The sequence below is a fragment of the Lissotriton helveticus genome, chromosome 8 (assembly GCF_964261635.1).
Source record: "Lissotriton helveticus chromosome 8, aLisHel1.1, whole genome shotgun sequence".
Classification (NCBI taxonomy): Eukaryota; Metazoa; Chordata; class Amphibia; order Caudata; family Salamandridae; genus Lissotriton; species Lissotriton helveticus.
Window position 1 is genome coordinate 997,093,935 of NC_136069.1, and position 14,744 is coordinate 997,108,678.

Genomic DNA, 14,744 nt, shown 5'->3' on the forward strand with positions numbered 1-14,744 from the left:
AGCATTGACCAATAGCAATCAACTTGACATGACAACAGAAACCCCTTCCCTAATATTAAAAAACGCAATCTGGAGAACAAAATTGTGGCTCCTTCAAAGTACGCCAATTCATTTTACTCCACTAAGTGTGCTCTGCAGAGATAAAAATTCCGTGGTGGGAAACACAATATTTACTCTAGACCACTTCCTACGAACAGTACCCAGTATTATAACTCTCCTTCAGTATTAAAAATCAGGAGATCTACCAACATTAAAGCATCCTACAAGGTTGATGGAGAACTTCTAGCAATCATCAAACGGCATTGACAGTATTACAGATTTGCGATGCTAAATCCAGTGCATTTGACACTGAAATTAACAGTTATGTCCCTGGCTATTTTTTTGTAAGTACTTACGCGCAGTTTAAGCTCGCTCTACACAAAAACTTTGTATTGGTGCACTACTCACTTTTAGAATTCTAAGCGCTCAAACATACCTAAATTGGAGTAATACAATTATTCACTTCAAAAAGGAAATTCATTTTCTTAGAAAATGTATGAAAAAGTTAATGTACTTACCATGCTAAGTGAGTAAACTGTGAATCCACAGAACATGCTACCACTTCAGTGTTAATAGATCGGAATTCTTCAATTCTGTCACTAAAAGCTATTATTTCTGTTGGACAGACAAAGGTGCTGAAATATATGAAAAACAGTTACAAGTTATCACAAATGTACGATTTTGTAACAATTTTAACATTCAATTATGAAATCGCAGACTAGTACAGTTTACCTCTGACTTTCCAAATGCAACATTGGCAATCAAATAAAATATTTTCTAGTTCTCAAATAGTAAAAATTATAGGATTTTCAAGTTAGAAGGATTTCCAATGTTCCAGGTAATCTGGACAACTATATTAATTTCCACAGAGACAGTAATGTAGCATTCCATTATGTCCCCAATAGCATTCAACAGTCAGCCAAAGTTAATCCAGTAGACAGATCTGCTTCACGGAACACAGGGCAGGTCCCTTGATCGGTCCTACAAGTTGCTGTGTACCAGGCAGTGCAGATATTGGGCAGTGGAATGATTAAATCTAAGCACACACATACATACTCATTCTACAACCAGCAATTGCTAGAATTGTAAAACTGACGATGCTTTAAGTGGTGTAATAAATGTCGAAGCCATGGGACTACCCATGTGTGCACAGCAAGTTCTACTCAGAACATATTAGACGAAAACTGAAGACAATCTTAAACACAAACACGATTACAACGATTTCGATGGTCCACTATCCATCGTGACTAGACCTTCATTGGATCCCCTAGAAAAAGTTTAAACAGGTTATGGCTAAACATTTCTATAAAAAGTAATCAACATTTCATACAGATTGGCAGATGGTCAACGTGGCTCAGTTCAGAACGTTAAAACGACCAATGTAATCAGTAAAAAAGAAGAAGAAAAAAAAAAAAAACAACCATACTGCATAAGCTGTAAAACAAAAACGGCAAAGATTAGAAAATGCCCGACGCCCAAGGACCACAGTCACCACTTAGCCAGTGATGCAGCAGAGTATTAGAAAAATCACAAAACAAGTCCCTTAAGGCCCAGATTGTTGAATATCAATGTGGGGCATAAACAGGAGCGCCTTTTCGCTCATTTCACATATTTAAAAAAGTTTCAGTCCTCTAAATTGAAGGCTTGAAAAAAATAATCTCACTACGTCTATCTAGTGTTTAGATTGGAGGGGGTGGGGGCTTTCTAGATGGTGTCGTGTCGCCATGCCTGACTGTCCAGCGAGACAGGTCAGGCAATAAGGAGGAGCAAGGAGGGACAGGAAAAGGAGGAGTTATTAGATTGTGAGCCAGTAACTTCCTGGCAGGGAATAAAGAAGGTTGCCCCTGTTACAGCTCCGTGTCCTGTCATTATTTGGGCGGGCTAAGGCGCGACAATGGCGACGAGGGTGGGATGAGCCAAGCCCCACACAACGTCGCGCAGCCCAGCCGAGTATCGGCCCCAACGACCAGCCAGCAGCGCCAGAAAAGAGCGTGCACCAGAACGACGCCTGCGGTGGATCCTGGCCCACGGACGAATGGAGCATGCGAGAGCACGCGAGGGTACACCTGCATGCTAGTGCCCAACTGCGGAGAAGTGAAGAGCCTGCCAAGCGACGTGAGGCGCGCCAGTACCTGCCCGTGACGACTGTGGTCCGCAAGACGTGGAGAGCCCAGCTGAGCAGCGCCGAGGTGAGCGCGATGTCCCTGCACCCCTGCGAGGCCTGAAGACAGCGAGGGTGAGTCCCCAGCACACGCGACCGCTAGACAAGCCAGAGCGGGTCTGCACGTGCGCTTGAGATTGCCGAGAGCCGGGGAACATGGCGGCCATGTTGGAGTCAGGCGCCAGCCCTCAATAGACCCACGCGTCTCCTACGGCGGCCATCTTAGAGTCAGGCAAGCCAACAGACTCCCGAGTCCCACGCGGCGGCCATTTTAAAGTCAGGCAAGTGACTTAAACATACAAAAAGGCGGGAACACGGCCAAGTACCTCACGCAGGAGCGGCAGAAGCCTATCATAAGCTGAAATACTCATTAATACCACTAAAGAATACAATACCAAGAGAATACTGGTGACAAGAAGCGCAAATACCTAATATACAGTGCCACCATGTCTGACACTGATGCTCAAAGTACGTCCTCGACCGGAGGTGCACCCACGCAACCCACCACGACGGCGATGCCTCAAATAGCGTCCATAGGAGCACCTTTCATGCGACAGCCACAGCCGCTAGTGCTGACGCCTGGCAACACCATGGGCCCTGCATGGAAAACCTGGAGCGAGGACTTTGAAGATTACATGGAAGGGTCTCTCGTACAAGACTCCAAACGCAAGCTGGTTGCGCTACGAAATCTTGCTGGCCAAGAAATAGCACAAATAATCAAAGAAATGCCCAACGTTGCCACAGCCACCTATGACGAAGTGAAAGCTGCCCTCGACCGGCGGTTCCTGCACAAGCGCAACGTCGATTACTAACGCTATGTATTCAACCTAGCGTCTCAAGAGAAAGGAGAGTGCATGGGTGATTTCATCACGCGCATCAAAAGGATGACGCGTCACTGTGATTTCGAAAACTTCAAGACGGAAGATGCATTATGGCTCCGAATCATTGATGGCTGCCGTTCAGAATCGCTACGAAGACGCCTCCTAAAGAAGTCCTATACACTGGAACAAATCGAAGAACTTACAAGGATTAACGACCAAGCAGAAGATCATGCCAAGAGGATGGAAACGCACAAGCCTGAACACAAAGACAAAGACCACAAAGAGCAGGCTTTCCGAATACAGTCGCGCACAAACATCCGCCCAGGGTCGAGTGCGCATAGGACAAGCAAGCATCACCTCAGCTCTCGGAAATCATCGCCTCGCCGAGACTCACGACATACCAAACACACCAAACCTGCACCCGCCTGCTACCGATGCGGTCAGGACTACCCCCACTCGGGGCAGTGTCCGGCCATCGGCCAACGATGTCACCGATGCGGAAAGGACAACCACTTTGAGATAGCCTGTCAGGCTAGACAATCTACCCGAAGGTCACCCACTCCACGATCTGCCACCCGGCACCATGCCCGTGCTGTAACGAGAAGAGAGAGCCGCTCGTCAGACTCATCAAGCTCCAGCACCCGCTCGACATACTCTCACCAGCGCCACAGCCGATCCACAAGTACACCTCGTTCCCGTCATCACTCTACGAGGTCACGGGCTCATCGCTCTTCATCCAACAGCTCATCAGCACTCACCACAGTGTCACAAGACAGTGACGAATATGTCTGCAGAGTATTTGATTCGTCCACAACCATGCAGGACAGTGACGAATACATATGCATGGTGGCTGACCCAGATCGACTCAAACGATACCCGAAACTGGACATCCTGATAGGAGACCATCCAGCGAAATTTGTCCTGGACTCAGGTGCCTCGTTGAATTACATATGTGCACTAGAATACCAGAAGATGAAGAACCGACCCAAACTAGAGCCAGCGGCAGTCCGCATTTTCACATGGATGTGCCGGAAGCCTTTACCATGCCTTGGCCGGTTTCACACCACACTGACTTTCAAAAACAGAAAAATTCCTGCATATGTCCACGTTGTAGAAGGACCAGATTTCGCCGACTGCTTGCTCAGTTTGCCAACGGCGGAACGACTGAAGCTGGTGGAGCTGCTATACATGACAGAAGATGCCCCTGACATCGTGGCCAAATTTCCCAAACTTTTCAAAGGTCTAGGTAAACTAAACCATTTCAAAGTAAAACTCCACATCAATGAAAACATCACACCCGTTGCACAGCATCACAGGAAGGTACCCTTCCACCTGCAACAGGCCGTTGATGACGAGCTACAAGACCTTCTACAATCAGACATCATAGAACGCACTTCCGGACCCACTCCCTGGGTATCACCAGTCGTGGTGGTCCCGAAGAAAGGACAAGACAATAAAGTCCGGCTATGCGTGGACATGAGAGCGCCCAACACCGCCATCGAACGGGAGCGACACCCAGGGCCTCATATCAGTGATATGATCACAAAATTAAATGGTGCTACCATCTTCTCCAAACTTGACCTGAACAAAGGTTACCACCAGCTGGAGCTTCACGAACAATCGCGCTATATCACGACATTCACCACGCATCAAGGCCTATTTCGATACAAGCGCCTGAATTTCGGCATTTCATCAGCCGCCGAAATATTCCAGGAAACCATCCGGAAGGTCATACAAGGGATCCCGAACTCATTCAACTACAGCGACGACCTGTTGGTGTTCGGTAAAGATCAAGTTGAACATGACACCGCGCTGGATAGTGTGTGCCACGCGCTACTGCAAGCAAACTTGACACTGAATGCCGAGAAGTGCGAGTTCCACAAAAGCACCCTCAAGTTCTATGGACATACCTTTTCAAGGGAAGGCATGACACCAGATCCCGACAAGGTAACTGCACTTGCTGACACTCCGACACCCCGTGATGTAAGTGATCTCCGCTCCTTCCTAGGAATGGCGAGCTACTGCGCGCGATACATCCGCGACTACGCCACCATCAGCTACCCGCTCCGAGAACTGACACGTCAAGGACAACCCTTTGAGTGGTCACGAGCGTGTGCCCAAGCCTTCGACGAAATAAAACAAGCGGTGGGGTCTGCCACTAACCTAGCATACTTTGACACGAATAAAAGGACAGAGATCACTGTTGACGCCAGTCCGGTGGGCCTGGGGGCCATTCTTGCCCAATACCGTGACCATTCTGATCAACGACACATCATTGCTTATGCAAGTCGCAGCCTCACGGACACGGAAAGAGCTTACTCCCAACCGGAGAAGGAAAGCTTGGCTGTGGTGTGGGCGTGCGAACATTTTCATCTGTTTGTATACGGAAAACATTTCACCATCATTACGGATCATCAAGCCCTCCTCACAATCTTTGGCAATCCCAACGCCAAGATGCCACCTCGCATCGAACACTGGGGTTTGAGACTCCAAGACTATGTGTTCACAATTGTTCACAAACCAGGCAAAGCTGAAAACCCCGCGGACTATATGTCCCGCCACCCGTTGCCGAGTGCCACTAAACCTGCATCGCTGGCAGACTACATCCATTTCGTCATTGACGCAGCGTGTCCGCCAGCAGTTCCTCTGGAAACTATTCAAACTGCGTCTGATCCACTGATTCAAACGGTCATGACTCACGTGCGCAACAACTCCTGGCGCAACGCACTGAACACCGCGCCTGGATCAGATCCTCCACTGCACGACCTCACAGCGTTTCACCGCGTTCGTGAGGAGTTGTCCATCAGTGATAACGGTCTTCTTTTGCGAGGGGGAAGGATCGTGATTCCTCATAACCTGCGACAAGGCATCATTAATCTAGCCCACGAAGGACACAGAGGCCTGAATGCCACAAAGAAAACTTTGAGAGAACGGGTCTGGTTCCCCTCTCTCGACTCCATGGTAGAGACCACCTTAAAAGACTGTATGACGTGCCAACTAGTGAGTCGTGAGGAACCACCAGCACCTCTTCAAATGTCTGAACTGCCAGATGAAGTGTGGAAGCAGGTAGCGGTCGACTTCTTTGGACCGCTTCAGTCTGGACAGTACATCATGGTTGTCATGGATGAATATTCAAGATTTCCCTTCGCACACATGATAGCATCCACCAGAGCAACTGCTGTTATTCCTGTACTGGACGACATCTTTGCAGCCTGGGGCGTCCCCACAAGAGTCAAGTCCGACAACGGGCCTCCGTTCAATGGCCATGAGTTCGCGGAATTCGCGAAGCATCTAGACTTCAAACATCACAAAATAACCCCACTGTGGCCGCAAGCAAATGGCATGGTGGAGAGATTTATGGGTACTTTAAAGAAAGCCATCCAACAAGCAGAGATAACACGTCGAGATGTCCAACAAACTCTGAACGAAGTACTAAGGGCCTACCGGACCACCCCCCACAACACCACGAATCAATGTCCAGCCTCAATAATGCTGGGAAGAACACCGAGAACAAGAGTACCCATGGTAGACACCATGCCTCAACCAAGGACCGTCACTGTAGACCATGAAACACTAGTCGACATTGACAGAAAGAAGAAACAGAAGATGAAGACCTATGCAGACAGTCGCCGACACGCCAAAGAAGCTGATATCCGCGAAGGCGACTGGGTCATAGTGAGAGGAGACCGGCGAACGAAAGCAGACAGCCGATATCTGAACCTTCCCCTACAAGTTCACAAGAGGAAAGGAACCATGATCACAGCCAAAGCTGATCACAAGCAAATAACGAGAAACATATCTCACTTCAAAAGACACTATCCAGTGAACAGGCATGAATCATCGTCGGGTCACACGTCCAGTGACTCTACCAGTCAAAACGACAACACTGAGATCCACCATTATCAGCAGCCGAGATCGGCCAATAGTCCAGAGCGACGTCGACACACGCCAGAGAGAGAGACTCGCCCCAAACGACTGGTGAGGAAACCACGGCGACTCGAAGAAATGTAGCACCACTTCTTTGAACAAAAGGGGGAGATGTCGTGTCGCCATGCCTGACTGTCCAGCGAGACAGGTCAGGCAATAAGGAGGAGCAAGGAGGGACAGGAAAAGGAGGAGTTATTAGATTGTGAGCCAGTAACTTCCTGGCAGGGAATAAAGAAGGTTGCCCCTGTTACAGCTCCGTGTCCTGTCATTATTTGGGCGGGCTAAGGCGCGACAGATGGGACTGGATGAAAACGGAGTAATTCATTACGGAGTTGCATGCCCCCCTCCACAAGGTAGAAGTCGAAAGAAACTGCTTCACCGAACACGGGAATCAATGTTTTGGGTAAGCATGGTGGTTTTATAACTTCTGCCACCGATTTAGGAGCCTGGCATCTATGAACACTTTTCACACATCATGGTCCAATAGCGCCAATGACCTCCATCAACGGCAGCATTTCCCTACTTTAATTATTTAGTTTAAATAAGCTGTTAAATAGCATAAAATAACAGCATTAGCTCAGGCTACTCTACACGGCCCTTCATACACATTAAATCTCATCCCCATATTTTTCTCAAGGGAACGTAGATTAAAAACTCATTTTGAAAAGCTCCCGTTTAGTTCACAGTGCACTTTCCTTATTACATTCTTATGATCATAGATTCTGAAGTTTCATTAAGAATGTGGAGAAAGCTAGAGTAATTGAAAGGGGTCTCCTCAATAGCCAACCCCATCCCGTGCATGGGAAAGTGCTTTGCAGTGGATGTGCGAAGGTGGGATGGGTGATTAAATGAGTGGCACTGGAGAAATAATGCACACATCGATGAACGGAAGGCAAGGCACAGAAGAACAAGTTACTTACCTTCGGTAACGCTTTTTCTGGTAGATACTATATCTGCCTGTGGATTCCTCACCTTGTGAATACCCCCTTGCGTCAGCAACATTCGGAAATTCTTTTTTCGTAGCCTCGCGCCGACGTGGACTCCTGACGTCATAGAGACACGACCTCGCTCGCGACTCCGCTGACGTCACCGACGCCTATAATAGGCCCACGCCGGCGTGATGACATCAGTTCCGCCCTTTTTTCCGTGCCATCGAGGCACACGGACGGACCAATGACAGTAGAAATATACAAGTATACACAGTACACAGTACTCAAGGCAAAACACACAGTGTTAAGCAAAAGCAGGAAAGCAACTGAAACATTTCCTTGACAATAAAATATATATATATATTACACTACAGTAACTCTGGCATAGAAGAGTGGACAACGGGGAGGCGGGTGGGTCGGTGAGGAATCCACAGGCAGATATAGTATCTACCAGAAAAAGCGTTACCGAAGGTAAGTAACTTGTTCTTCTGATAGATACATCTGCCGTGTGGATTCCTCACCTTGTGAATAGAGTCCCACAGCAGTCCCCACTCCCGGAGGAGGGTGTCCACTCTTCTAAACCAGGAAATCCTGAAGGACAGAGCGCGCAAAATGGCCGTCCCTCCTCACTTCGGAATCCAAGCAGTAATGCTTCGCGAAAGTGTGGAGGGAAGACCAAGTCGCCGCCCTACAAATATCCTCCACAGGCACACCTCTAGCCAATGCTGAGGTTGAAGACTTAGCTCTAGTTGAATGAGCCCTTATACCCTCTGGTGGTTCCTTACCGGCCAAAGAGTAGCAGATCTTTATGCAGAGGACGATCCATCTCGATAAAGTCCTTTTATGGACCGCCCTTCCTTTCTTGCAGCCAGCAAATCCAACGAAGAGCTGGTCCTCCAAGCGAAAGTCCTTGGATCTGTCCAAGTAAAAGGACACCGCCCTCTTAGGGTCCAGACGGTGCAGTCTCTCCTCCTCCTTGGAAGGGTGAGGGGGAGGATAGAAGGTAGGTAGGGTAATGGACTGTCCTAGATGGAAGGGAGTTACCACCTTAGGCAGAAAAGCAGCCCTGGTCCTAAGAACCATTCTATCAACATGAATGGTCAGGAATGGGGGCTTGGAGCTAAGAGCTTGAAGCTCACTAACCCTCCTTGCCGAGGTTATTGCAACCAAGAAGACTGTCTTAAGGGTAAGAAGCCTCATGGGACATTTGTGGAGAGGCTCAAAGGGAGCCCCCATCAAAAAGGTCAATACAAGATTTAAATCCCACTGAGGCACAATGAAAGGTGAAGGAGGGAACATATTAGTAAGACCCTTCAAAAACCTTAAGACCACAGGAGACTTAAAAAGAGAGGGCTGGTCAGGCAAGCAGAGAAAAGCCGACAGCGCCGACAGGTAACCCTTTACCGTGGCAACCGCCAGACCCTGCCGCGCCAAAGAAAGAGCAAATTGTAGAACATTAGACAAATGGGCCCTCAAAGGATCAACAGACCTTTCCCCACACCACGTGACAAATTTCGCCCATCTATAAGAATAGATGGACTTAGTGGAGTCACGCCTGGCTGACAAGATGACATCCACAACGTCAGGCGGGAGGGAAAAGGAATTCAGGTTGCCCCGCTCAATCTCCAGGCATGAAGGTGCAATGTCTGGAGGTGGGGGTGTAAAACCTGCCCCTCCATCAGAGAGAGGAGGTCTGCCCTGAGAGGGAGACGGAGCGGCGGGTGAGAGGAGAGGTGGAGTAGATCTGTATACCACACCCTTCTTGGCCAATCCGGAGCGACCAATATGACTTGGGCCCGGTCTTGGCGAATCTTCCTCAGAACCCGAGGAATCAAGGGTATGGGGGGAAACGCGTAAAGGAGTTGATCTTTCCAACTCAACTGAAACGCGTCCCCCAAGGCTCCTTGCATCGGATACTGGAGACTGCAGAACGACAGGCAGTGCGCATTCTCGCGAGTGGCAAACAGGTCCACCCGAGGAGTCCCCCACATCTGAAAGATGTCGTGAACCACCTCCGGGTGCAGCCTCCACTCGTGGTCGGCAGAGAACTGCCGACTGAGACTGTCTGCACGAACGTTCAGAACACCGGCCAGATGATTTGCCATCAGACAAATCTGATGGTCCTGAACCCAGGACCAGAGACGCAGAGCCTCTCTGCAGAGACACTGCGACCCTACTCCTCCCTGCTTGTTGATGTACCACATCGCAGTCGTGTTGTCCGTCAGGACTTGAACAGACTGACTGCGAAGGGAAGGGAGGAAGGCCTTGAGCGCCAAACGTATCGCCCGCAATTCTAGAAGGTTGATGTGAAGCAACCTTTCCTCTGGAGACCAAAGGCCTTTGACCTCCAGATCCCCCAGATGAGCACACCACCCGAGAGTGGATGCATCCGTTATCACCGTGGCCACCGATGGGGGAAGTTGAAAAGGCTTTCCTTGGGACAGATTGCCTTCCACGCCCCACCAAGACAGATCCGCTGCAGCTTCTCTGGAGATCCTCACTGACTCCCTGAGGTCTCCGCTGTGCTGATACCACTGCCTGCGGAGACACCACTGGAGCGCCCTCATGTGCCAGCGTGCATGGTTGACCAACAGAATGCATGAAGCCATCAGACCGAGCAGGCGAAGGACCTTCAGGACTGGAACGACCGCTCCATTGTAAAACAAAGGAATCATCTCCCGTATGTCGCGAATCCTTTGAGGGGGAGGGAATGCACGACATACGGTTGTGTCCAGTACCGCACCTATGAACAGGTTGCGCTGGGAGGGCACCAGGTGAGACTTGGGTACATTTATTGAAAAACCCAACCTGTACAACAACTGGGTTGTCTCCCGCAAATGATGGAGCACTCTCTCTGACGACTCCGCTTTGATCAGCCAGTCGTCTAAATAAGGGAATACCGGAATCCCTGACCTTCTGAGATGTGCCGCCACCACTGCCATCACCTTGGTGAAGACTCGAGGCGCAGTAGTAAGTCCAAACGGAAGGACCGCAAACTGGTAGTGCTGCGATCCCACCGTAAAACGGAGATACCTCCTGTGCGACTTCAGGATTGGGATGTGAAAGTAAGCATCCTGCAAGTCGAGTGACACCATCCAGTCTTCTTCTTGCAGCGCTTGAAGAACCTGAGCAAGGGTGAGCATCTTGAATTTCTCCTGTTTCAGATAGAGATTCAAGATCCTGAGATCCAGGATTGGACGAAGCCTGCCATCCTTCTTCGGAATCAGGAAATACCGGGAGTAGCATCCCTGACCCCTTTCCTGCTCTGGGACCACCTCTATCGCACCCTTTCTTATCAGAGTTAAAACTTCCTCTTGCAGAAGAGACAGATGCTCCTCGGAGCAATACCCTTGGCAAGGAGGGAAATTGGGAGGGAATTCCCGAAAGGGAAGGGCATACCCATTTTCTACAAGATTGAGAACCCAAAGATCTGACGTAACCGATTCCCAATCCTGTAGAAAATGGGTAAGCCGGCCCCCAACCGGACCCACATGATCCTGAATGTCGGATCTAGGGCTGCTTCTCAGGGGCAGGAGGGTTGGAGGAAGTGGAGGAGGAAGAGACCTGACGTCCACGAGGACGCACTCTTTGCTTTCCCCTGTAGGACCTGTATAAGGAGTTTTGCTGCTGCTGTTGTTGCTGCTGCTGCTGTTGGCCTTGCCGGGAATTCCGAAAGGCAGGACGGCCAAAACCTCTGAATCTTCTGCCAGTTGAAGAACCTCTCATTTGGAGACCCAGGGATTTAGCAGTCGCCTTGCAATCTTTAAACCTCTCAAGGGCCGCATCAGCCTTCTTCCCAAAAAGGCCTGAACCATCGAAAGGAAGATCTAATAATGTCGCCTGAACATCAGCCGAAAAGTCAGAGGATTTCAACCAGGCAGACCTCCTAGTAGCGACAGCAGTGCCCATAATGCGCGCCACAGAGTCTACAGTATCCAAACCGCTCTGAATGACCTGGCGAGCCGCTGCCTGAGCGTCAGAGATGACTTCCTCAAAATCCTTCCTGCTGTCATCAGGAACTTTTGGAACCAGAACATGTAAAGAGTCCATCAGAGCGTGTAAATATCTCCCCATCAAGCAAGTGGCATTTGATGACTTCAATGCCATACTGGCAGAGGAGAAGGACTTCTTTGCCACCTGATCCTGCTTCTTTGCTTCCTTCTCAAAAGGAACCTGAGGGAAAGCACTAATGTTCTTTTTGGAGCATGCAGCCTGAATGATCAAACTCTCCGGTGAAGGGTGAGAGGTTAAAAAGGCAGGATCATCAGGGGCAACCCTGTATCTTCTGGCTACACTTTTAGAGACAGCTGGAGCAGACAAAGGTTTTTTCCACACCTCCAGAATGGGCTCTGTTAGAGCCTCATTGAAAGGAAGAAGAGGTTCCACCACTGAACTCGGAGAATGGAGTACTTCAGTCAGAATATTAGATTTGAATTCTGCTGTAGGCAAAGTCAACTTAAGCAGACTGGCAGCCTTTCTCATAATCAAATGATAGGGTTGAATGTCCTTAGAAGGAGTACTAGAACCTGATGGTAACTCCCACTCTGGAGAGAAATCCAGGCTTCCTGCTTCTGCCAAATCTTCAAAAGTATCTTCATCCAACTCACCCTCCTCGAGATCAGATTGTGAGTCCAAAAACCTCCTTTCCTCCAGAAGGCGCTGAGCCTCTCTTCTGGATCTCATCTTGACCCGTTTTGCCCTCGGATCCACCATCGGCTCCGACGGATTCGGAATCGACGTCGGGATCGAATCCGCAGGTTCAGAGGGATGTGTTCTAGGTCGACCCGGAGCTGGTGACGCCGGAACCGGCGTCGACGGCTTCGGTGGAGCCGGAAAATGCCACGGCGGCGTCGGAGCCGGCATGTAAGGCATAAACGGAGCCGGAGGGTAGGAGTGAGGGACTCCTAAGTTAAACGCCAAAGGACCCATGGGACCCGAAGGTGCACCAGAGGGGTACCATGACCTCAAAAAGACTCCATACATCGCGTTGAGAAACGCAGAAGGGTCCTGGCCTGGGGCAGGAAATGGTGGATGAAAACCTTCAGGCCTGTCTCGAGGAGCGTTCGGATTCGGCTCACTTAAGGGCTCGGAACCCTCATCCTCATGAGGCTCCTCCTCATCTCGGACCGGGGACGGCGCCGGAGATGGATTCGGAGCCGGATTCGGAGTCGGAGACGGAGCCGGAGACGGCGCCCGTGACTCAGAAGGGGAAGCCTCACCTTCAGGTTCTGGATCCGAAACTTCAATGGTCACCACCTTCGAACGAACCTTCGGTGACCTCGACCTCGACTCCTTACCAGAACGACGTCGGGACTCATGTCTCCTCTTCTTATGTTTCCTCTTCTTCGAAACATGGTCCGAAGCCGACTTCGAAGACGACCTTCCTCTAGATCTAGACCTGGACCTCGATCTCGACTTCGACCTTCGAGAACGAGACTTCGACGATTTTCCTTTTCCAGCTTTCATTTTAGCCACCAGGAGCTTCGCCTCTCTCTCCCTCAGGGCCTTCGGGTTCATTTTCTTACACGAAGAGCAGTCCTCCACATCATGGTCCGAGCTCAAGCACCAGATGCAGTCGCTGTGTGGGTCGGTAATGGACATCATTTTGCCGCATTCTCTGCAGGGCTTGAAGCCGGTCTTTTTTGAAGACATTGTCGAAAAGACAGGATACAGAGACGCAGAAAATGTTAACAATAAAGACAACAAAGTATCCGTTGGCTACAGAGATTCCCGATAACCGTTAGCGTCGACGACGCGGAAAAAAGGGAACTGATGTCATCACGCCGGCGTGGGCCTATTATAGGCGTCGGTGACGTCAGCGGAGTCGCGAGCGAGGTCGTGTCTCTATGACGTCAGGAGTCCACGTCGGCGCGAGGCTACGAAAAAAGAATTTCCGAATGTTGCTGACGCAAGGGGGTATTCACAAGGTGAGGAATCCACACGGCAGATGTATCTATCAGAAACACTGCATCTGCACAGCATGTATTATCGGGCGTGTCAGAACGGATTCTTAGACCATGGTTACTATACAGAACCTTTCAATTTCATTACAATAACAAAGAACTGTTCATGAACTATTCCGACGCCAAATCACAACAAGCACTGACAAAGCCAATAGGTCTTGCCTATACAAGAGCTACTGACTTTGCCAAGGTGTTTTAGCAATGCTGCAAGTCAGCGTGGCTGCTGATCAGATTGGCTAAAAGGTTGCAGCATGGAGGGGTGCAGAGTGGAAAAGGGGAGCGTGTAGGGAGAGGCGCAGTGATATAGAGTGGCGTGATATGTCAGATTGGGGTAGACTGTTGTAGAGTAGAATGTTGTACAGTGAACTGACAGTGAAGTATGCATGGTGCAGTAGCTTACTGAGATTACACAGCACATTTTCAATTGAAATGACCATTACATTTGCACAGACATACAATTTTACTGTAAAACGTAGGGCGCACGAACATTTCTGAATGGAAGTGGCACTACTAAGTGTATTGACTTTGATTTATTGTATTAACAGGTTTCCACCAAGATTCAGAATTACAAAAAAGTGCCTTCTTAATTCGAATATTATACTGAAATATTCGCACAGTTCATTTGCGGACTTTTTTCTCTCTAGCACACAGCAAAATATAAAAGTCCTACAGCCGTTCCTCACATGGGTACACAACAGGGTGGTCACCAAAATCCTCTCACTTTCAAGACGGAGAAAGAAAAGTAAACAACAAGCTCCTTGGAAGACAAAGCCTGACATTTTACCTCTGTCTTTGAATGCACAGCAAACATGACAGACAACGACATTTAACCCCTTCCCTGCGGGGGGTGTTCACCTCCTGTGGTGGGGGGGGGGGGGGGGGGGGGGGGGGGGGTCAGGGCACG

The 14,744-nt window shown here is 49.5% G+C and overlaps 1 protein-coding gene across 2 annotated transcripts in view; it reads right to left on the reverse strand.

Moving 5' to 3' along the window:
* PRDX4 (peroxiredoxin 4) overlaps positions 1 to 14,744 on the reverse strand; it is a 149,635-nt gene that overhangs the window by 76,334 nt on the left and 58,557 nt on the right. For both annotated transcript variants that reach the window (XM_078657842.1, XM_078657841.1), the window contains exon 3: positions 558 to 674. In XM_078657842.1, coding sequence (XP_078513968.1) covers positions 558 to 674 — 117 coding nt within the window. The remainder of the gene's footprint in view (positions 1 to 557; positions 675 to 14,744) is intronic.